The 24,039-nt window shown below is 40.8% G+C and overlaps 2 protein-coding genes across 4 annotated transcripts in view; one reads left to right on the forward strand and one right to left on the reverse strand.

Annotated features, from left to right (window-relative positions):
• Positions 1–22,543, reverse strand: part of LOC126419346 (rh5-interacting protein-like) — a 157,791-nt gene extending 135,248 nt beyond the window's left edge. For 2 of the 3 annotated variants that reach the window (XM_050086534.1, XM_050086557.1), the window contains exon 1: positions 22,068–22,543. The gene's annotated coding sequence lies outside the window, so the exon portion shown is untranslated. Of the gene's footprint in view, positions 1–11,253; positions 11,297–22,067 lie in introns of all 3 variants that reach the window. The other variant, XM_050086542.1, reaches the window with a different exon arrangement.
• A 232-nt stretch (positions 22,544–22,775) lies between these two features.
• The window catches only part of LOC126419338 (uncharacterized), a 111,457-nt gene continuing 110,193 nt past the window's right edge, over positions 22,776–24,039 (forward strand). Inside the window, exons 1-2 of the mRNA XM_050086525.1 lie at positions 22,776–22,915; positions 22,996–23,128. Coding sequence (XP_049942482.1) covers positions 22,902–22,915; positions 22,996–23,128 — 147 coding nt within the window. The 5' untranslated portion in view covers positions 22,776–22,901. The remainder of the gene's footprint in view (positions 22,916–22,995; positions 23,129–24,039) is intronic.

Raw genomic sequence — 24,039 nt, forward strand, 5'->3', positions numbered from 1 at the left:
AGAGATACCAGTTTCATAGTGCAGGGGACAAACTTCTGGAACACTGTAATAAATTAGGTTATTGAGAGGAGAATGACAAATAATTAAGTAAAATATGGAATCTGGTGCTCAGTTTGCTTAAATCACATCAGAAAAGAATACAAATCCTCGCTCCCTGCTCTCTTTTAAAGCATTTTTTAGTGGAGAACACTGTCTTACAACATTTTTATTACTTACAGATATTGTAACAGCTTGGTGTAACATTTTGGTTCATTTTAAACTTCCATGAAAGTGTTTTATTTTTTGGTGGCGCTAGGAGACATTTTCTAAGTGCTGCACAGCATGTCTCATTCACAGTCTGATTGAATCCAAATAACAAGCAGTAAATGTGGACAACAACTAATTTAGTTGCTGAAATATTATGTAAAGAAAATGACAACTCAGCTGCAAACCACAAATTTGTAAACTACTGTCAGTAGTCTGTTGGAGTTTTAGAATAGTAGTCATACATGATCACCTGAAAAGACTATGTTACATAGGCCATTATTAATTAATTCATTCACACATTGTGTTTTATAAATTCCATGATGTAGGAGAATCTGCAGGAATGTAAACCAACTCGAACTGTATATAAACAGCCAGAAGTAGCTACTGCAGGCAACTTCTGTAAAGGACACCAGTAACCAATTACAGTCATCAAAACATGCAGAAGTAACTTCAAATACGTCCCAAGGAAGTGTATTAAGAGCCATACAGTTCGTGCTGTATATTAATGACCAAGGAGACAATATTAAATGTAACCTCAGACTTTTTGCAGGTGGTGCAGTTATCTGTAATGAAGTACAGTATGGAAACAGCTGCACAAATACTCAGTCCTTCTTAAGATTTAAAAGTGGTGCAGAGACTGGAACTTGTGCTAAATGTTCAGAAATGTAAAACTGAGTACTTCACAAAACACAAAATGAAATACTTTATGATTACAATATCTGCGAGTCACAACTGGAATCGATCAACTCATAGAAATGTCTAGTTGTAACAATTTGTGGGTATATGACATGGGATAACTGTTGTTGTTGTTGTGGCCTTCATTCTAAAGACTAGTTTGCTGCAGCTCCCCATGCTTCTCTATCCTGTGCAAGCCTCATTATCTCTCAGTAACTACTGGAACCTACAGCCTTCTGAATCTGCTTACTATATTCATCTCTTGGTCTCTCTCTATGATTTTACCCCCCCCCCCCCTCCATAAACACACACTCTTCATAAATTGATGATCCCATGATGTCTCAGAATATGTCCTACCAACCGATTCCTTCTTCTAGCCAGGTTGTGCACAAACCTCTTTGCTCCCCACTTCTGTTCACTGCTTCCTCGTTAGTTATGTGATCTCCCATCTAATCTTCTGGATTCTTCTGTAGCACCACATTTCAAAAGCTTCTATTCTCTTCTTGTCTAAATTGTTTATCATCCATATTTTGCTTCCATATATGGCTACAATCCATACGAATACTTTCAGAAAAGAGTTTGTAACGTGACATTCTCCTTTAGCATTACTTTTCCGCAACAGTAGTTGTAGATACCAGCATTATTTTTCGAATTTTGGACAGGTCAGTATTATCTCAGTTACTTTTCTGGAAATTTTCATATAATTTTATACTTAGTATGTTATACTTCAAGCTAAAATTTATGAAAAGGAATTACTTTACAACAAAATTTTAGTGTCTATGTTACATTCAATTATTGAAGCTCTGAACATACAGTCAAAATTATTTTTTTAGAAACATTTGAAATTGCGAAATATTTGCACATTTAAAGTTTATATTATTAACTACGCAATCCTGCACTATTTACTATGTTTATTTCTGGATTCATTTATGAAATAATAATTGAAATTAATAACGTAACAGAAAACAGTAGAAATTTATTTGTTGAGAAAAACTTTAAACCCTTTGGAATATGGTTTTTTCCACAGAGTGTGAGAGACATAAGCATGCCTCTGATGTGACTGGGCATATTTTTGTATTTTTGTGCGAACAATGTGATTTCGGCTTTGTTAGTGTGAAAAATCAAAAGACTATGTGATATAATAAAATGTCAGAAAATACATTTATGTAAAAACAATAAATTCTGCAACAGCAGTCTTCAAATTTATTTACTTCAGTCCAACTGTCGAGACCTAAAATGTGAGATTTTCAGCTTCAAGAGTCAGACCCCCTAGACAAGAAGAACTGGAGCCAGTTCAACATGACAACTAAGTAAACTTGAAAGTTTATTGTAATATTTGCTCCCCTCAAATCTTCATAAAAGACTTTAATGTGGACAATAGATGGAAGTAGCAAGGAAGGGGTAGGCTACAAGTTCCTGACATCTAAAAGTATACTTGATGTTAACAAATTTCTCTTCTTCAGGAACACTATTTTTGGCATTGCCAGTCTACATTTTATATCCCCTCTACTTCAGCTATCATCAGCTGCCTAAACAACAAAACTCACCTACCACTTTATGTGTCTCATTTCCTAATTTAATTACCTCAGCTTCACCTGATTTAATTTGATTACATTCCATTATCATTGTTTTGCTTTTGTTGATATTCATCTCACATTCTGCTTTCATGACCATGTCCATTCCAACCAACTGCTCTTCCAAGTCCTTTGCTGTCTCTGCCACAATTACAATGTCATCGGAAAACTTAAAAGTTTTTATTTCTTCTCCCTGGACTGTAATAGCTATTCCAAATTATGCTTTTGTTTCCTTTACTATTTGCTCAATATACAGATTGAATACCATCTGGGATAGGCTACAACCCTGTTTCACTCCCTTCTCAACCACTGCTTCTCTTTCATGCACCTCACCTGTTATAACTGCCATCCGGTTTCTGTACAAGTTGTAAATAGTCTTCTGTTCCCTGTCTTTTACCCCCACTATCCTAAGAATTTCAAAGAAAGTATTCCAATCAACACTGTCAAAAGCTTTCTCTAAGTCCAAAAATTCTATAAACGTGGGTTTGCCTTTCCTTAACCTATCTTCCAAGAGAAATCATGCGGTTAGTATTGCTTTATGTGTTCTTACATTTTTCTGGAATTCAAACTGATCTACCACAAGGTCAGCTTCCATCAGTTTTAAGATTGTTCTGTAAAGCATTCATGTCAGTATATTGCAACCATGACTTATTAAACTAATAATTCGGTAATATTCACACCTGTCACCTCCCGCTTTCTCTGGAATTGTAATTATTACATTCTTTTTTAAGTCTGAGGGTATTTCACTTGTTTCATGCACCTTGCACAGCAGATGGAAGAGTTTTGAAACGACTGGCTCTCCCAAGGCTATCAGTAGTTTTAATAGAATGTCATCTAGTCCCAGGGCCTTGTTTTGTCTTAGGTCTTTCAGTGCTCTGTCAAATTCTTCTCACAGTATCATATCTCCCACCTCATCCTCATCTAGATCCTCTTCCATTTCTATAATACTGCCCTCAAGTACATCTCCCTTGTATAGACCCCCCGTGTATTGTTTCCATCTTTCAGTTTTCCCTTCTTTGCTTAGCACTGTATTTCATATGAGATCTTGATATTCATACAGCTACTTCTCTTTTCTCAAAAGGACTCTTTAATTTTCCTGTAGGCAGTATCTATCTTTCCCCTAGTGACATATGTCTCGAAATCTTTACGTTTGTCTTCTAGCCATTCCTGCTTAGACATTTTGCACTTCCTATCAACCTCATTTTTTGGACACTTGTATTCCCTTTCCCTTGCTTCATTTACTGCATTTCCCCCTTTCTTCAATTACATTCAGTATCTCTTGTGTTACCAAAGGATTTTTGCTAGGTCTCATTATCTCACCTATTTGATACTGTGCTGCCTTCACTGTTTCGTCCTTCAGAGCTACCCATTCTTCTTCTACAGTACTCCTTTCCCTGTTCTAGTCAGCCATTGCCTAAGGCTCCCTATGAAACTCTCAACCAACCTATGGTTCTTTTAGTTTATCCAGGTTCCATCTCCCTAAAATCCTACCTTTTTGCAATTTCTTCAGCTTTAATCTACATTTTATAATCAATAAATTGTTGTCAGATCCACATCTGCCTCTGGAAATGTCTTACAATTTAAAATGTGGTTCCAAAATCGCTGTCCTACCATTATATAATCAATCTGAAATCTTCTGGTGCCCCCATGTCTCTTCCACATATACAACCTTCTTTCATGAGTCTTAAACCAAATGTTAGCAATGACTATGTTATGCTCCATGCAAAATTCTACCAGGTGGCTTCCTCTTTCACTCCTTTCCACCTGTCCATATTCACCTATTATTTTTACTTCTCTTCCTTTACCTACTATCAAATTCCAGTCCCCCATAACAATTACATTTTAGTCTCCTTTATCTATCTGAATAATTTCTTTTTTCTTTTATCTTATCATAAATTTCTTCAATCTCTTCATCATCTGCAAAGCTAGTTGCCATATAAGCTTATACTACTGTGGTGGGTGCAGGATTCATGTCTATCTTGGCTAAAATAATGTGTTCGCTATGCTGTTCATAGTAGCTTACCTGAATTGCTACTTTCTTATTCATTATTAAACCAAAATCTGTATTACTCCTATTTGATTTTGTATTTGTTAACAAGTATTCACGTGACCAGAAGTCCTGTTTCTCCTGCTACCGGACTTCACTAATTGGTTGTTTGACCCATGGGATTGAATCACTAAAATCCTGAAATACCAGAATTGCCAGATGCTTGAAGGTACAGACCAACTATCCAGTGGATGCCTCCTTTCAAAGTTTCAAGAATTAGTATTTAGTGTGGAGTCTAAGAATATACCATAAACACCTACATCTACATCCACATCCATACTCTGCAAGTCACTATGGCAGAGTGTTCCTTGTGCCCTTGTAGCATTCCTGGTAATTCCCTTTCCTGTTCCATTTGCAATGTAAAAAGACTGACTATATGCCTGTGTATGAGCTGGCTGTCTATGAGCCCTAACTTTTCTTATCTTGTTTTTGTGGCCCTTATGCAAGATGCACATTAGTGGTAGTCAGGCATTTGCCTTCCCTCCAACGAACCTCTTGGGGTTGTTCCATTCCATATCACTTTGCAGTGTTATGCCTGGATATTTAATTGAAGTGTCTGAGTCAAGCAGCAAGCCACTAATACTGTGTTCAAATTTTACAGAATTGCTTTTCCTACTCATCTATGATTAGTCCACATTTTTCTAGATTAAGAACAAGATCCCATTATTTATACCACAGAAAAATTTTGTGTAAGTCATCCAGTATCCTCCTATAGTCACTAAATGATGATGCTTTCTCATATACTAAGAAGTCATCAGCAAACAGTTGCATATTGTTGTTCACCTTATCTGTCAATTTATTTGCATGTATAGAGAACAAGAGTGGTACTATTATGCTTCTGTGGGACACTCCTGATGATACTCTCATCTCTGATGAATACTTGGTGCTCAGAACAATATGCTGTGTTCTATTACTTAAAAAGTATGCAAGGCACTCACACATCTGAGAACCTATTTCACATGGTCACTTCTTTGTTATTAGTCTGCAGTGGGATGCTGTGACAAACACTTTTTGGAAATATAGGGATATGGAATTGTTTGTTGTCTTTCATCCACAATTCACAGGACATCATGTAAGAAAAGCACTAGCTGAGTTTTGCACAGGCAATGATTTATAAATCCATGCTGATTTGTGTACAGAAACTTTTCCATCTCAAGGAACTTCATTATGTTTGAACTTAAAAAATGCTCAAAGACTCTGCAGCAAACTCATATAATGATATTGATATGTAATTTTGTGGATCCATTCTTTTATCTTTCTTATATATAGGAGTCACCAGTGCTTTTTTTCCAATCACTTGGGACTTTGCTATGGTTAGGAGAATCGTGATTAATGCAATCTAACTAAGGGACTAAAGGCATTTTGAAATGTTGTCTGTTGATACTCATCCACTGCACATGCTTGCAGTGGTAAATGAGGGACTGGTGCAGCTTAATTTTACATAATCCCATTGATGACCATAAACAGTTGATTTTTTATCATGTTTTTGGTGTGTGGGGAACTCTCAACTCACCAGAAAGTGGCACTCATGGTATCAAGGAAGTGTTCTATTTTGTTTTATGTTATTTTATAATTGACATCCGCTACTTATTGAAAAATTGCTGACTATGAATGTTGAGTAATTCCATTCTCTTTTCTGATCAATACATGGTGTGATTTTATTGCTCCTGATGATGCAGCTAAAATGCTGTGAAACTGTTCATGCTTATAAATAAAGTACTTATAGGTGATGCAGTCTCACTTCAAAATAATGCCAAAAAGTACTCTCTATAAAACAGAACAGGGATTCCATCCAGGCTCAGTGACTTATTTGTTTTCAACTGTTTCAGTTGTCCACTCCAGGTAGTTGAGTGGTCAGCGTGACAGAATGTCAATCCTAAGGGCCTGGGTTCAATTCCCGGCTGTGTCAGAGATTTTCTCCGCTCAGGGACTGGGTGTTGTGTTGATATAATCATCATCATTTCATCCTCATCGACATGCCGAAGTGGCGTCAAATCGAAAGACTTGCACCCAGCAAATGGACTACCCGACGGGAGGCCCTAGTCACACGACATTTACATTAACTGTTTCAGTTGTCTCTCACTGCCTGGGATGCCTATTTCAATGAATGGTGGGCTCCATGTGGTTCCCAAGTTGTGCAGTGACCATAAACCATAAAATTACCAAATATGCAGCAACTTTATGTTTGACCTCTGCTTAAGACAGTATTACTAGTCAGGGCACATATTAATTGAAAGCACCAATGATGGCTGTTAATCAGTTGAAATTGATTTGCAAAAGTGAATAAATAAAACATGATTTGCGACTGGTTGCTGCATATTTGGTAATTTTAAACCTATTTCAATGTCGTCCATACAGGAGTTCATACTACAATCAGAGTGTCATCTGTCTGTATGGTCCCCTTCCATGAATGATTTTTGAAATGCTAGATTTAAAACTTCAGTTTCCTTTTGCTGTCTTCTATAACCACAAGAGACTGATACCTAAGTGAGTGGATAGAAGGCTTCAATCTGCTGTACAATTTTATGTACAATCGGCTATGGGAGGGATCTCCGATTGGGATCATGAAGTTAAGATTAAACTAATGTCAATGTACACACAGGCATCTAAACAGTCATTCTTCCCATGCTCCAAACATGAATGGAGCAGGAACAAACCTAATATGTTGTACAGTTGGAAGTACCCATGGCCATGCACTTCATAGTGGTTTGCAGAATATGGATGTACATTAATGTCACATTGTTAATTACTGGAATTACTTCTGGATTACTTTTTTAATGTGGTACAAGCCAGACCCTAAAGTACAAAGTTAGTCCAGCAAACAATGTCAGTAGATCAATAACAATTTATTGATCAGAATGGTACAAGTCACCAAATTCTTCAAAACAGGACCCTCCAGTGTCAACAAATTTTTTCCACGGAGATTTCCAAGTATTGTAGGCAGCCTGGAAGGCCTGGGTTGGAACATCCTTTAGGGCTTGTGTAACAGCAGCTTTCACATATTTGATTGTCTCAAAACAGTGTCTTGAGCAAGAGAAACAGAAAAGAAAGTCTTCTAGAGTGAGCTCAGGTCTATAAGAGGTCTGAGGCAGCATTGCTGCATTGTTTTTTGACTAGATAATCCCTCTCCAAGAAGCTGGTTACCTGGATGCATTTTTTCAGCCTTTGAAACAGCGTTGATACATGTATAAAGTCATGGTGGACAATAGTACAAGCACAAGGAGCACTGCCTTCACTTTCGATCTGTTCATGTGTGCCTTCTCGTGGCACAGTCACTGCAAGGAGTGCCACTCAGAGCTCTGTCTCTTCATCGTAACTCATAACTCATCTCCTGTTATAACATTGTCCAAATGAATAGCATCATTTCTACACAACTCCAGAAGTCAGGCTGTATGGGAGGGATATTTTGGTGTGGAATGGATGACAGCTGTTGAAATGCAGGTACTGTTGGTGGTTTTAATGTGGAGAGAGATGTGAATGGAGCCACCAGAGAGGAGGAGATCAATGTCCAAGAATGTGGAATGTTGGTTTCAGCAAGGCCAGGTGTAGTGGATGAGAGAGAAGGTGTTGAGGTTGTGAAGGAATGAGGATAGAGTATCTTGACCCTGAGTCCAGATCACGAAGATATCATCAATGGACCTGAACCAGATTAAGCATTTGGCGTTTTTAGAGACTGGCTCCTCTAGTTGGCCTATGAGCAGGTTGACATAGGAGTGTGTCATGTGGGTGCCCATGGCTGCATTTCGGATTTGTTTGTATACCTTCCCTTCAAAGGAGAAATAGCTGTGAGTTAGGATAAAGATAGTAAGATATATGAGATAGTGGATTTGGATTCCGAAGGACGTTGGGAAATGTAGGACTTCTCTGACTCTCCACCATCACAAACCCTTTACCTCCTGGATACCTGCTAGTCACTGTTGATGGTACTTCCCTATACAACAGCATCCCTCATGCACATGTTTGTATCACTAGTGAATACAATCTTTCCCAACCTCCTCCAGACTTCAAACCCACTACCTCATTCCTCATATACTTTACTAATTATCATAACTCACATCTACTTCTCCTTTCAAAGGAAAGTATACAAACAAATTCGTGGCACAGCCAAGGGCACCTGCATGGCTCCCTCCTACACCAACCTGTTTATGGGCCACCTAGAGGAGAGCTTGCTAGTCTCCAAAAATGCCACACCCCCAGTTCAGTTCAGGTTGTTTGATGATAGCTTCATGATCTGGATTCAGGGCCAAGACACCCTATCCTCATTCCTTCTCAACCTCAACACCTCCTCTCCCATCTGCTTCCCCTGATCCTCCTTAACTAAGAAGGCCACCTTTCTGGACATTGATCTCGTCCTCTGTAATGGCTACATCCACACCAACCACCAACAGCACTTGCATATCAACAGTGGTCTTCTCTTCTACACCAAAATGTCTCTCTTATACAGCCTGGTGCACCCAAGGATGGCATATCTGCAGAGACAAAAACTTCCTTGCCCCCCCATTATGCTGATGGTCTCGCCAACATCTTCACATACAGGAACTATCCCATGGACCCAGTCCACAAACAAATATCCTGTGCCATTTCTCCACATACACCCAATGCTCCTACCACCCCCAAGAACCAGTGGCAAAGGAAATTCAGGACTTTGATTACCTATCATTATGCCCTGAAATGAGGGACATCCTATCAAAGCTCCTTCCCACCCATCCCAACATCGTGTTCCATTGCCCATCCAACTTCCACAACATCCTAGTCCGTCCCTATACCCCTCCCAATTCCAACCCCTTGCCGCAGGAACCATATTCTGGCGGACGACCCAGGTGAAGACCTGCCTGAGCCACTCACCGAGCACTTCCTGTTCTGGTACTGTAAAAAGGGCTTATCCTACCCCCTAAGAGGCCAGGTCACTTGTGAAAGCAGCTACATCATACCAGCTCTGCTGCAATCATTGCTCAGCTTTTTATATTGGTATGACTACCAACCAGCTGTCCACCAGGATGAACAACCACCACCAAACTGTGACCACGAGCAAAGTAGACGACTCTGTGGCACAACGTGCAGCTGCATTTAGCATGCTTGATTTCAATAGCTGCGTCACCATCCAAACCATATGGCTCATCCCCTCCACCACTGGCTTTTCTGTATTGCACACATGGGAGTTACCCTTAAAATAAAAAAATAAATAAATTTAAAAAAAAATCCTCCACTCCCAAAATTATCACAGCCTCAATCTACAGAAACTTACTGTCCCCACACCCTCCACCCAACAGTTTTCAGCTCATCTGCCCTATCAAATCCCCTCACCTCTCTGTGTGCTGTCCTCTGCCAATGCACTCACTAATCTTTCCCCACCCACATTCATCTCCTTTTTCGCTTCCTGTTTGGTCCCCCCACCCTCTTCCCACCTTCTCAACATTGCACCTGTGGCAGTATAGTCCCTGCACACTCCACCAGACACACTCTTATCTCCCCCCACCCATAACCTACTATCCCTTCCCCTTCCTCATCCCCTCCAGCCTGCTGCTTCCATTCTATTTGAAAGTTGCACTCTGGTCCGAGCCACCAGATATGGCAGTTGTAAGGTGTGCTTGCTCGTGTGAATAAATGTGTATATATTTCCTTTTCTGAAGAAGGTTTTGGCAGAAAGTTAGTATGTAATTATCTTTTTTGTTTTGCCTGTCTGCAACTCAACTTGCCATCTTTATGGTGAGTATCAATCTATCTTTTCCTTATATAACTGATATTCCAACCTTGAGTTCCCACATTTGAAATACTATTTAGCTTTTATAAAGACTTCACTGATTAAGTTATTCAAAATGAACATCAAACATCAGAAGTATGCAGAATGAAAGTTTCACTCTGCAGCGAAGTGTGCTCTGCCACTTCCTCTGATTAAAACTGTATGCCAGATCAAGACCTGAACTCAGGACCTTCACCTTTCATGGGCAAGTGCTCTACCAACGGAGCTACCCAAGCATGACTCATGACATGACCTCACAGTTTCCAGAAGTGCTAGAATTTCAAGTTTCACAGGAGAACTTCTGTTTGGAAGGTAGGAGGTGAGGTACTGGTGAAAGTAAAGCTGTCAGGACAGGTCATAAAGCACGCTTGGGTAGATCAGTCTGTAAAGCACTGCCTGCAAAAGGCAAAGGTCCTGAATTTGAGCCTCAGTCTGGCACTTGGTTTTAACCTACCAGGAAGTATCATGAGTATGTGTAGTTATTTAGTACAAGTCTTGAAACGACTGTTAATATTGTTACACCAGTGACAAGATTCATGAGTATAAATGAAAGATTGTAGACAGTGAAAATAAATGTAATAATCACAAGAAATGAAAATATTAATTCGCAGAACCAGTTGATGCACATCTTTCTGTTACATTTTAGGCAAACTCGCTGATCACATTTGGTGCAGTTAGCCACCATTTTCCTATTCTTTGACACAAGATACTTCATACACATCTCTCACTTTTCCATTCTATCTGTTACTATATCTCCATCATATCATCATCAAATAATTATCCTATATTTCAGATCTCGTAGGCTTTTTCACAAAATTCGGTTTCTGCTTTTAATGCAAGCATTCCTCCTTTAAAAATGTTGTGTTTTTCTTGCACTAGCAGACTCTGAACATTTCCATTAGAAATTACCTTTGCCATAAAAGACTATGTGTGCTATGACAATATTATGAAAAGTATAGATTGCTACTCACCATATTGCAGAGATGTTGAGTCACAGACAGGCACAACAAACGTCTGGAAAACAAGTAAATGAAACATTCTGGAAACAAGTAAACTTTTGTCCAAAAAGGCCTTCTTCTGAATTAGATGACACACACACACACACACACACACACACACACACATACACATACACACACACACACACCTTTTGTCCAAAAAGGCCTTCTTCTGAATTAGATGACACACACACACACACACACACACACACACACACACACACACACACACACACACACATTCACCCAACCACAGTCTCTAGCAGCTGAGGCCACACTTGTTTGACAGTCTTTTGCTGTGCTGTGCCTATCTGCAACACAACATTATATGATGACTGGAAATCTATCCTTTTCATAATATTGCCATTATTCCATCTTGGATTTTCTTATGTTTTCTATGAGTCATTATCTGTGGTAAAGGTCACAACAGGCTCTCCTTCCAATAAGGCATTTTCCTCACCAGTATCACTCTCTGTTTCAAGATGACCATCAGATACCACAAAATCTGAATCAACTTCAGAATCATAAAAAATATCATTGTTGTTCCCATTTTCCCGTTCACCTATATCACATAATTGCTTTAGCACCCGAGCTTCAAAATTTGGATCAACTACAGTGATCTTATTCCTCTTAATAAGTCAATCCATGGTATAGCTGAAAAATATCATACATTCATGTATACACTCCTGGAAATGGAAAAAAGAACACATTGACACCGGTGTGTCAGACCCACCATACTTGCTCCGGACACTGCGAGAGGGCTGTACAAGCAATGATCACACGCACGGCACAGCGGACACACCAGGAACCGCGGTGTTGGCCGTCGAATGGCGCTAGCTGCGCAGCATTTGTGCACCGCCGCCGTCAGTATCAGCCAGTTTGCCGTGGCATACGGAGCTCCATCGCAGTCTTTAACACTGGTAGCATGCCGCGACAGCGTGGACGTGAACCGTATGTGCAGTTGACGGACTTTGAGCGAGGGCATATATTGGGCATGCGGGAGGCCGGGTGGATGTACCGCCGAATTGCTCAATACGTGGGGCGTGAGGTCTCCACAGTACATCGATGTTGTCGCCAGTGGTCAGCGGAAGGTGCACGTGCCCGTCGACCTGGGACCGGACCGCAGCGACGCACGGATGCACACCAAGACCGTAGGATCCTACGCAGTGCCGTAGGAGACCGCACCGCCACTTCCCAGCAAATTAGGGACACTGTTGCTCCTGGGGTATCGGCGAGGACCATTCGCAACCGTCTCCATGAAGCTGGGCTACGGTCCCGCACACCATTAGGCCGTCTTCCGCTCACGCCCCAACATCGTGCAGCCCGCCTCCAGTGGTGTCGCGACAGGCGTGAATGGAGGGACGAACGGAGACATGTCGTCTTCAGCGATGAGAGTCGCTTCTGCCTTGGTGCCAATGATGGTCGTATGCGTGTTTGGCGCCGTGCAGGTGAGCGCCACAATCAGGACTGCATACGACCGAGGCACACAGGGCCAACACCCGGCATCATGGTGTGGGGAGCGATCTCCTACACTGGCCGTACACCACTGGTGATCGTCAAGGGGACACTGAATAGTGCACGGTACATCCAAACCGTCATCGAACCCATCGTTCTACCATTCCTAGACCGGCAAGGGAACTTGCTGTTCCAACAGGACAATGCACGTCCGCATGTATCCCGTGCCACCCAACGTGCTCTAGAAGGTGTAATTCAACTACCCTGGCCAGCAAGATCTCCGGATCTGTCCCCCATTGAGCATGTTTGGGACTGGATTAAGCGTCGTCTCACGCGGTCTGCACGTCCAGCATGAACGCTGGTCCAACTGAGGCGCCAGGTGGAAATGGCATGGCAAGCCGTTCCACAGGACTACATCCAGCATCTCTATGATCGTCTCCATGGGAGAATAGCAGCCTGCATTGCTGCGAAAGGTGGATATACACTGTACTAATGCCGACATTGTGCATGCTCTGTTGCCTGTGTCTATGTGCCTGTGGTTCTGTCAGTGTGATCATGTGATGTATCTGACCCCAGGAATGTGTCAATAAACTTTCCCCTTCCTGGGACAATGAATTCACGGTGTTCTTATTTCAATTTCCAGGAGTGTATAATTGAATGATATAAAAAAAAAAAAAAAAAAAAAAAAAAAAAAAAAAAAAAAAAAAAAAATGAAAGCAAAATATGTAGTAATTACAAACATGTGGTCTATTGGACTTTTCTAATTGTTACCCTTAATGGGGAACATACTCTTGGATAGGCATCCAATTTCCATGTTCAGCTCTAAATAATAAACTTTATCAAACAATGGAAAATCCAGGATAGAATGTTATGAAAAGAATAGTCGCTATTCACCATATAGCAGAGATGCTGAATCATACCCTCCATATAGCAGACAGGCACAACAAAAAGACTTTCACTAAATGAGCTTTCGCCCAACAAGGCGTTTGTTGCAAAAGGACAACACACACCCACCCACCCACCCACACACACACACACACACACACACACACACACACACACACACACTCACACACTCATGCAAACACAACTCGAAAACACATGATCACAGTCTCTGGCAGGTGAAGCCACACTATGGCTTTGTGTGTGTGTTTTTTGTCTTTTTTTGACAAAGGCCTTGTTGGCTGGAAGCTCATTTCGTGACAGCTTTTTGTTGTGCCTGTCTGCTATATGGAGAGTAGCAACTATCCTGTTCATATTGTATTTTATCATTAGATTGACAAAGTCAAGCTGGCTGTTGGGTGTTGCTTTACAAATGGCAAGTATTAAAATGAAGATATTGAAAAAAGAGACTGTAGTTTTTTGTGGTTCTACAACAATGAATATTTATAGTGTGTGATATTTTTGAGAGACTGATACTTTGGGTTATGGGTTAAAATCCAATAGTTTGCATATAGCAACTGCTGGTAGTTGAGGCACAAACTTCTTTGGTTTTGCAATCTTCCTTTTTTTGAAGGAACCATGCATCATCACAGCATTAATTACAATGACACTTACTAATCACATTTCAATTACTTAACCATTAATTTCCAAAGCTTTACATTATCTGTTAACAAGATGATTAAATGAGGAGATAAAAGAAATTATTCAGATAGAAGGGAGACGAAAATTTAATTGTCATGTGTGACTGGAATTTGAGAGTAGGAAAATGGAGAGAAGAAAATGTAGTAGGTGAATATGGATTGGGGGGAAGAAATGAAAGAGGAAGCCACCTGGTAGAATTTTGCACAGAGCATAACTTAATCATAGCTAACACTTGGTTCAAGAATCATAAAAGAAGGTTGTATGCATGGAAGAAGCCTGGAGATACTGGAAAGTGTCAGATACATTATATAATGGTAAGACAGAGATTTAGGAACAAGGTTTTAAATTGTAAGACATTTCCAGGGGCAAATGTGGACTCTGACCACAATCTATTGGTTATGAACTGTAGATGAAAACTGAAGAAACTGCAAAAAAGTGGGAAATTGAGAAGATGGGACCTGGATAAACTGAAAGAATCCGAGGTTGTAGAGAGCTTCAGGAAGAGCATTAGGGAATGATTGACAAGAATGGGGGAAAGAAATACAGTAGAAGAAGAATGGGTAGCTTTGAGATAAGAAATAGTGAAAACAGCAGAGGATCAAGTAGGTAAAAAGACGAGGACTAATAGAAATCCATGGGTAACAGAAGAGATATTGAATTTAACTGATGAAAGGATAAAATATAAAAATGCAGTAAATGAAGTAGGCTAAAAGGAATACAGACGTCTCAAAAATGAGATCGACAGGAAGTGCAAAATGGCTAAGCAGAGTTGGCTAGAGGACAAATGTAAGGATGTAGAAGCATGTATCATTAGGGGTAAGATAGATACTGCCTACAGGAAAATTAAAGAGACCTTTGGAGAAAAGAGAACCACTTGCATGAATAACAAGAGCTCAGATGGAAACCCAGTTCTAAGCAAAGAAGGGAAAGCAGAAAGGTGGAAGGAGTATATAGAGGGTCTATACAAGGGCAATGTTCTTGAGGACAATACTACAGAAATGGAAGAGAATGTAGATGAAGATGGAATGGGAGATATGCTACTGCACAACGAGTTTGACAGAGCACTGAAAGACCTGAGTCAAAACAAGGCCCTGGGAGTAGACAACATTCCATTAGAACTACTGACGGCCTTAGGAGAGCCAGTCATGACAAAACTCTACCATCCGGTGAGCAAGATGTATGAGACAGGCGAAATACCCTCAGACTTCAAGAAGAATATAATAATTCCAATCCCAAAGAAAGCAGGTGTTGACAGATGTGAAAATAACTGAACTATCACTATAATAAGCCACTTCTGCAAAATACTAACACGAATTCTTTACAGATGAATGGAAAAACTGGTCGAAGCCGACCTCGAGGAAGATCAGTTTGGATTCTGTAGAAATGTTAGAACACGTGAGGCAATACTGACCCTACGACTTATCTTAGAAAATAGATTAAGGAAAGGCAAACCTATGTTTCTAGCATTTGTAGACTTATAGAAAGCTTTTGACAATGTTGACTGGAATCCTCTCTTTCAAATTCTGAAGGTGGCAGGGGTAAAATACAGGGAACAAAATGCTATTTACAGTTTGTACAGAAACCAGGTGGCCGTTATAAGAGTTGAGGGGCATGAAAGGGAAGCAGTGGTTGGGAAGGGAGTGAGACAGGGTTGTAGCCTCTCCCTGATGTTATTCAATCTGTATATTGAGCAAGCAGTAAAGGAAACAAAAGAAAAATTTGGAGTAGGAATTAAAATCCATGGAGAAGAAATAAAAACTTTGAGTTTCGCCGATGACATTGTAATTCTGTCAGATACAGCAAAGGACTTGGAAGAGCAGCTGAACGGAATGGACAGGGTCCTGAATGGAGTATATAATATTAACATCAACAAAAGCAAAACGAGAATGATGGAATGTAGTCAAATTAAATCGGGTGATGCTGCAGGAATTAGATTAGGAAATGAGATGCTTAAAGTAGTAAATGAGTATTTGGGGAGCAAAATAACTGATGATGGTCACAGTAGAGAGGATATTAAATGTAGACTGGCAATGGCAAGTAAAGCATTTCTGAAGAAGAGTAATTTGTTAACATTCAATATAGATTTAAGTGTCAGGAAGTCATTTCTGAAAGTATTTGTATGGAGTGTAGTCATGTATGGAAGTGAAAAGTGGACGATAAATAGTTTAGACAAGATGAGAATAGACGCTTTTGAAATGTGCTGCTATAGAAGAATGTTTAAGATTAGATGGGTAGATCACATAACTAATGAGGAGGTATTGAATAGAATTGGAGGGAAGAGAAGTTTGTGGCACAACTTGACTAGAAGAAGGGATCGGTTGGCAGGACATATTCTGAGGCATCAAGGGATCACCAATTTAGTATTGGAAGGAAGGATGGAGGGTAAAAATCGTAGAGGAAGACAAGAGATGAATACACTAAACAGATTCAGAAGGATGTAGGTTGCAGTAGGTACTGGGAGATGAAGAACCTTGCACAGGACAGAGTAGCATGGAGAACCGCAACAAACCAATCTCAGGACTGAAGACCACAACAACAAGATGATTAACTTCATCAACTGTTTCATTTACTACCCATACACCTCTGTTTCCATGTCAAGAACATCAATATTTACGTCAACAATTTCTGACTGGACCCCAGATCCTGGATATTAACATTTTTTACTGGCACTTAATCTGCAGTCAGTTCAAAATCATTATCATCAAATCATCATCATCATATCATCACTGTCATTATCACCACCACCACGTGTATCAGGATTTGTATCCTCATCAGTCTGCACTAATCCCAGATGATTGACTTGGTTAATAATTTCATCTAAAACTTCGGCACACTCATTTTCAGTCTCATTTACTTTAAGTTCAATTAGTGACAGGTCACCTACATTATTGTTAATTATCAAAGTTTCACTTTTTTTCTCATTGTGATACCATTCATGCGAATATCAACTATGTCAATAATGTCATTCATGCAATAGCAACGCAGTCAGAGATGTTGCTAGATGCTGTGGCAGAATTGGCCAATAAAGTATTGGATGCTGTATTGCCAGCACCCAACATGATATCAACTGCCCAGTGCTTGAGTACAACCATCATGGTAGCTTACGGCGAGTACAAGGCATTAACGGTGAAGGTCAATCAGCTGATGCAACAGATTAGCCAGCTGGTAGCATGTTGCAGCGTCAGTGGAGGGACAGAAGGTGCTCTCACACCGGGGCTGCGTCTCAGTCACATGCGTCAACACCTGATGCTCAGAAAGACGTCTGCTGGTACCATTGGCGTTTTGGAGAACACTGCACAACACTGCACCAAGTCACAGAGGTACCCAAATGCCAGTGGCAATCGACTGTAGGCACTTCGTTAGATTGCTGGCTGGCATCACAGTGCTATTCATCAATTACTGTGCACCAGCTATGTAAGTGCCTGATAGACACCATCTCTCATTTATGCATCTACCCATGCACGATGCTACATTAGTGCCGACCACGTACGACATTCTGCCTGGAGGTCATGAATAATTCGCCTGTCTCCACATATAGCCTGCACAGAACAGAGCTGCGTTCCGGCTTCCGCCATGCCTTCCATGGAATTCCACTGTGGCAGATATGTGTGAACAAATTGTAGATGCAGATTTCTTGGCATACTATAACATTTTGCCATCCATGTCTAATGCCCACCTTGGAAGCCAGACCACAGCTGCACGCTTCTGGCACCAGATACCCATCCAATCTGCCTGGCTGATAACCACTGTGGGTGATGAATATAATATTACACATTACTGAAAGACTTTCCAGAGTTAATTGAGACGCCATACTTCAGGATGTCTGACACAACACTGTCCATCACATCAAGACAACTGAGGGGCCGCCAATCTCCTGTCGACATTGCAGGCTAGCACCATAATGGTGAAGGGTGAGTTAGATGACATGATCAAAGAGGGCATTAAGCGTCTGTCTGACAGTCCCCAGTCTTCGCCCCTGCACCTCATTCCTAAGAAATGTGAATCGAGGTGGCCATATGGAGACTACAGAGCTATGAATACCCACATGATTCCTGACAGATACCCAGTACTCTGTTCCAAGACTACAACTATGGATTGAGCGGTGCTTGTGTGTAGACTGTACTAGATTATGCCAAGGTCTGCACACAGATTTCGGTGGGTGATGAGGACATTTCAAAGACAGCCATTATTACGCCATTTAGCCTCTTTGAGAGCAACTTTATGACTTTCGGCCTCCGGAATGCGGAACAGGTTGGCAGAGGTACATTGATGCAGTGCTGCATAGTCTGTTGTTTTGCTTCACAAACCTAGATAACAGCATTCTCCGCATCACCAAAAGACACTGCGTGCTTTTTCAATGGCTGAGTGAACACGGAATCGTGCTGAACATGGCGAAATGTGTCTTCAGACAGTTGCAGATAGACTTTCTAGGCCACAGCATTACCCCATAAGGCTCACTACCATTGCCGGACAATGTTGAGGCTACCCGCCAGCTGCCCCGATCAGCCACATACAGAGAACTGAGACACTATTTAGGCATGCTGAACTTTTATCGATGGTACCTGCCGCATGCAGCTGAAGTTCAAGAGCTGCTGACATCTACACTGTTGGGCCTGAAGGCTAAAGGCAACTTATCAATTACTTGGATAGATGATATGATCGCGGCACTTGAGAAGACTAAACAAGGGATAATGGATGTGGCATTGTTGGCACATCCTGAGTCGAAAGCACTGATGGCTGTGGTAGTAGACACGATCAGACTGCAATAGGCTGTGTACTTCACAACATACTGATGAGCCCTTGCAGCCACTAGCTTTCTTTTCTAAAAAGCTGACCACCTCATAGAAGAAAGTATGCACATATGACAGGGAATTACTGGTGATGTATGAAGCTAAGTACTTCTATCCTCTTGTTGAAGATTGCGCTTTCACAATATTTACTGATCGCAAGCCGCTGACTTTCACCATCCAGCAAAATAACCTGAACTGCTCACTACGACAACACAATCACCTACAGTATGGAGCCCAATTCACCATGTACATCCAGCACATCTCAGGTATGGACAACATTGTGGCAGACTGCATCTTTCACATTGGAAGTGTCTCTATAATGGACTACACAGCACTCACCGAAGAACAGAGGTCAGATCAAGAGCTTTAAGACCTGTTACAAGACACACGGTCATCATTACGGCTACAACTCGTGGGCATTCCTGGCAACAGCGAATAACTGTATTGTGATGAGTCTACAGCCGAGCCACGTGCATACTTGCTCCTAACTTCCGTCAGCAAGTGTTCAAATCCTTACACAACCTCTGCCATTCAGGTACAAGGTCCATGCTCCGTCAAGTTCTAGCTTGCTTCGTGTGGCCATGGGTAAAAAAGAATTTGAGAGAGTGCAAAAAGTGTTGTCTACAGTGCCATCGCAGTTAGATTAGCAAACACAATCATATTCCAGTAGGTAATTTCCCCGACATCATAGTGCACTTTATACATGTCAACGTTCAAACGTCGTCAGAGTGTTACTGCCCTCGAACGGCCAGCATTACCTGCTAAACTGTGACGACGGATTCACTCACTGGCCTGAAGGAATCCTGATAGTCAATATCTCAGCTGAAACCTTGGCGCAGTCATTCATAACACACTGGATATTGAGGTTTGTCTACACTCTCCATGTCACAACTGACTGGTGCAGAAAATTTGAGTTCAAGTTGTTCGCAAAATTTGCAGCACTTTGTGGCATGAGCAATCATAGGATGACCAGATACCACCCGACCAGCAACAGAATGGTGGAATGATGGCACCGCACATTGAAAGCAGCCCTGATATGCCATTCGTCTGGGCAAACTGAGACCCTGCCAGTTGTCCTGCTCAGGTTCGCACCACCTACAGACCAGACCTGGGCATTTCCTTGGCAGATCTACTATATCGGGAAACACTGAGACTACCCTGAAATTTCATAGAAGCAGCCCTGGGATAAGAGATTGACAGATCTACACTCGTTGGATGTCTCACAGAGCACAGAGGACACTCGCCACAGCCATCCATATACGGTACTGGTGAACTGTTTACACACACAGATCTCAGCACATGCTGACATATGAAGCTACTTAGTGATGGCATCAGAGTGGCTCTCCAGCTCCCCTTCACTAGTTCACATCAGGTTGTCAGCAGGGGAGATCACACCATTGACAGTCTGTTCAATGGAAAACGCATTCGGGAGGACGACGGTTCAATCCCGTCTCCAGCCATCCTGATTTAGGTTTTCCGTGATTTCTCTAAATCGTTTCAGGCAAATGCTGGGATGGTTCCTTTCAAAGGGCACGGCCGATTTCCTTCCCCATCCTTCCCTAACCCGAGCTAACGCTCCGTCTCTAATGACCTCGTTGTCGACGGGACGTTAAACAACACTAACCACTAACCTAACCTTCAATGGAAAACATACCACTGTCACCATCGACGGAGTTAAGCTGGCCTACATGTTCAATGAATCACCACCACCTGCAGGCCAACAACTACTGTCTCCTCCGCCGCCTGGTCCTGCAGCAGCCTGTGCCCCAGAATTGAACCGGAAAACTGCACCGCCTTTGCCAGCAGCTTCTGTACCATACTGCACAATGAGATCTGGCCGTCATTTGCACTTTCTGGCACTCTTTCAAGATGGTGCTCCACTCCTGTTGAGGGGGCTGTTGTACTGACTGCAACCATCATCTGGCCTGTGTTTTGTTAGTGCGAGAGTGTCAACCAGAGTGCAAGTGTCAATTTTCGCAACTGCACCAAGCAGCTCTGTGCATTCCGCATGGAGCGCTGTGTTTTGCTGCGCAGAACTTTTAATCTTTTCTTTGCTACTTTTCATATGATGGTTATTCATTGTTTTTTACCTTGTATCTATGATGGAGTCCTTTGTACAACGTACCTATCACACAAGCAAACGAGCTCACTAAGCATAACTGATGTGTTCTCACAGTCCTAGTCTCACAAGACCTGTATTTAATGTTCATCCTCACGAGCTCTCTAGTTAGCATTCTAATGATCAAATAAAGTTCAGTTATTATGTTAAGATATTCTGGTGTAGGTGTTATTCCTGTAGCAGGCATAGTAGAGTCTCAAGGCGCGATTCTCATACACAGTGGCCAAAATGCGAAACACTCTCCACTTGTGCACCAAAAAATAAGTGGAAGACACCTTATGTTTGTCATTGCTCCAAGAAGCCAATCTAGCTTCAATGCTTGACAAAAAATCTGCAGTGGCTACAAAGAAGGCTTTTCAGAAGGAAATTAAAAACCTAAAAAGTACTGACGCTAGAGTAATTTTTATTTTTGACTGTCTTGAGGGAGTAGCTTATGTTTTTACTATTACATGAACAGTATATTATAATAATAAACCAAAAAGTAAACTTTAGAGTGCAAGCCACTTCCGTTGTTATAGCATTATCATGTAATGTTAAGTACATTTTGTGCAGCTTTCTGTTTAGATGCGCAGTTTTCCTCAAATTAAATTTCAAAATTTATGTGAATGTATTTCATTCTGCTATATTAACGTAACGTCTTACATAACAAAACTGAATTGTTTCACTGAAATTGCTGAATGGGATTTTTATGGTTATCTAAAATTAGAGGTCTGTCAGGTCACACATGGAACAGTGTATGGCAAAAGAATGACCGTCGAAGGACACTATTTCGGAATATCGACGTATCATTCACAAAACAGTGCTCGATACATGACAAGTCAAATAGCATCAGAACTCACGGATCAAAGGATGTGATTGTGTCCAAATTCAACCATTAATTCCGCATATATTATGGTTTGAGACAATTTACGGACGCTGATAAACTGTCTCTGCATTAATTACACCATGAGTTGTGACGAGACCACAGCACACGCCATGGACGAAAATAAGCAACTTTCGCGCTCTCAGGGTGGTTATTGTTGTTATTTACAGTTGTTGTTAAGATTTATTTGCTTTGCCTTGCTATGCAGTATGTTTGTGCAATAGAGTGCACTATCGATTATCGAATACCGAACGATATTTATTGTGAAGGCCAGGATAAATTAATAGTTACTGTTCCCAAAGAGTCATTCTCGGGACACCTATGTCGAGTACATGTAATTCAATGCCCTGCCTGGAACTCTGCTGATACGACACATGGAGACACAAACCATTGCCCACAATATAAAGAAGCCAGAAGCATTTTCCTAACACCTATCATAACACCTATCATTAACGTGCAATGTACATCACAATCGATATTTTACATTCTGGAAAGTACAAGATTTAACAGTCGATACTATCGTACAACTGATATTAAACATTAATTATACCCAAAAAAGCTTATATTATGTCATTAATATATCTGTTATCACACTGTAACGAGTAAATGGTTTAATGGAGATCAAATAATTAAATTAAGATAAATACTTATCTCTTTGGTTGGTAACACTGAAAGACACTGAAAACAGATTCCCGCGGCCCGCCGATGAATTTGATATGAATGGCAGTTGTTGTGTTTTAACTATTTGACGTAAATAATTATGGTTAGGAACTTTTTTGACGTAAATTGTGTTTTCTGATATAATTTGGATATGGATAGCAAATGGTAAATACTCCTGACATGTGCGTAACTGTCGTAGGAGTTTCTATTTACGTGCAATAAAATTTTTCTCGTCTGTTTATCAGGACAGACACTAAAAAAAGTGTAAACAAGAATTTGGAAGACCTGAAGAAAGAGTTAGAGGGTAAATGGAAGCTGTTGCCTCCTTCAGAAGAACTCAAGAGTACGGCACACGACAGGTTTTTGACAGGGCTGAAGGTGAGGATCTCAACGACAATATTCATCGCTCGACACTTCAGCTTGATATTCAAACAGCTGCTGCAGCGGTAGTTCTAGAGTGATTGAGTAACATCGCAGTTATATTGAAGAGAGATCTGTACGGTTTCAGCACGGATCATGTAATAGGCAGATTACGAATTTTGGTGTAGCTCCCTGTTTGATTTAATCATTTTTCACCATTTACGTTGTAACCATTTCGTGCGCTTTTAAGTCGTAAATACAAAATATCAAAATGTCGCACAAGCATCCAAGTTTGTAACACGTTTACTTTGCATAAGTCATTATAAATAAATAATTTTTCTTCAAAACAAACATTATTACTGTAAATGCGAAGGTTAGCCTTTACCCTGGCTGTTAATGAAACAACAAGTTTACTGTTGCCAGTCACTGTTTCTTTATCTCCACGACGCGTTTCACAGTTTTAAATCTCCATCATCAGATGGATTTACATTTGTATGTGTGTGTGTGAGAGAGGGAGAGACGACGACGTCGTTTTTGAGGAACTTGTGGCACTGGCTCCAGAAGTGTTACGACAGTGAAACGACCCTGTGACCACTGATGACAGTGCCATCCTTCCCAACATTAATATACAAATAAATAGACAAACAAACTGGACATAAAAATTTCTGTGTTTACTGTATGAAATGTTTCAGTAATTTCAAATATTACATTATATATATAATTTTTTGTTGTATTGACCAATGCACACAACACAAACAAGGCATATTTCTTTATATGAATATGAGAACCATGTGACAGTGTAACTGCTTTTTCATTCCATCATCACTTCTTTTTTTATTAATCTGCAGTGTCAGTCTCAAACATATACTCTTCAACTGAGTAAAATTATTTGTTGATTAATATTTCATTTGAGTTATCCTAAATGAAAA

The sequence above is a fragment of the Schistocerca serialis genome, chromosome 1 (assembly GCF_023864345.2).
Source record: "Schistocerca serialis cubense isolate TAMUIC-IGC-003099 chromosome 1, iqSchSeri2.2, whole genome shotgun sequence".
NCBI lineage: Eukaryota > Metazoa > Arthropoda > Insecta > Orthoptera > Acrididae > Schistocerca > Schistocerca serialis.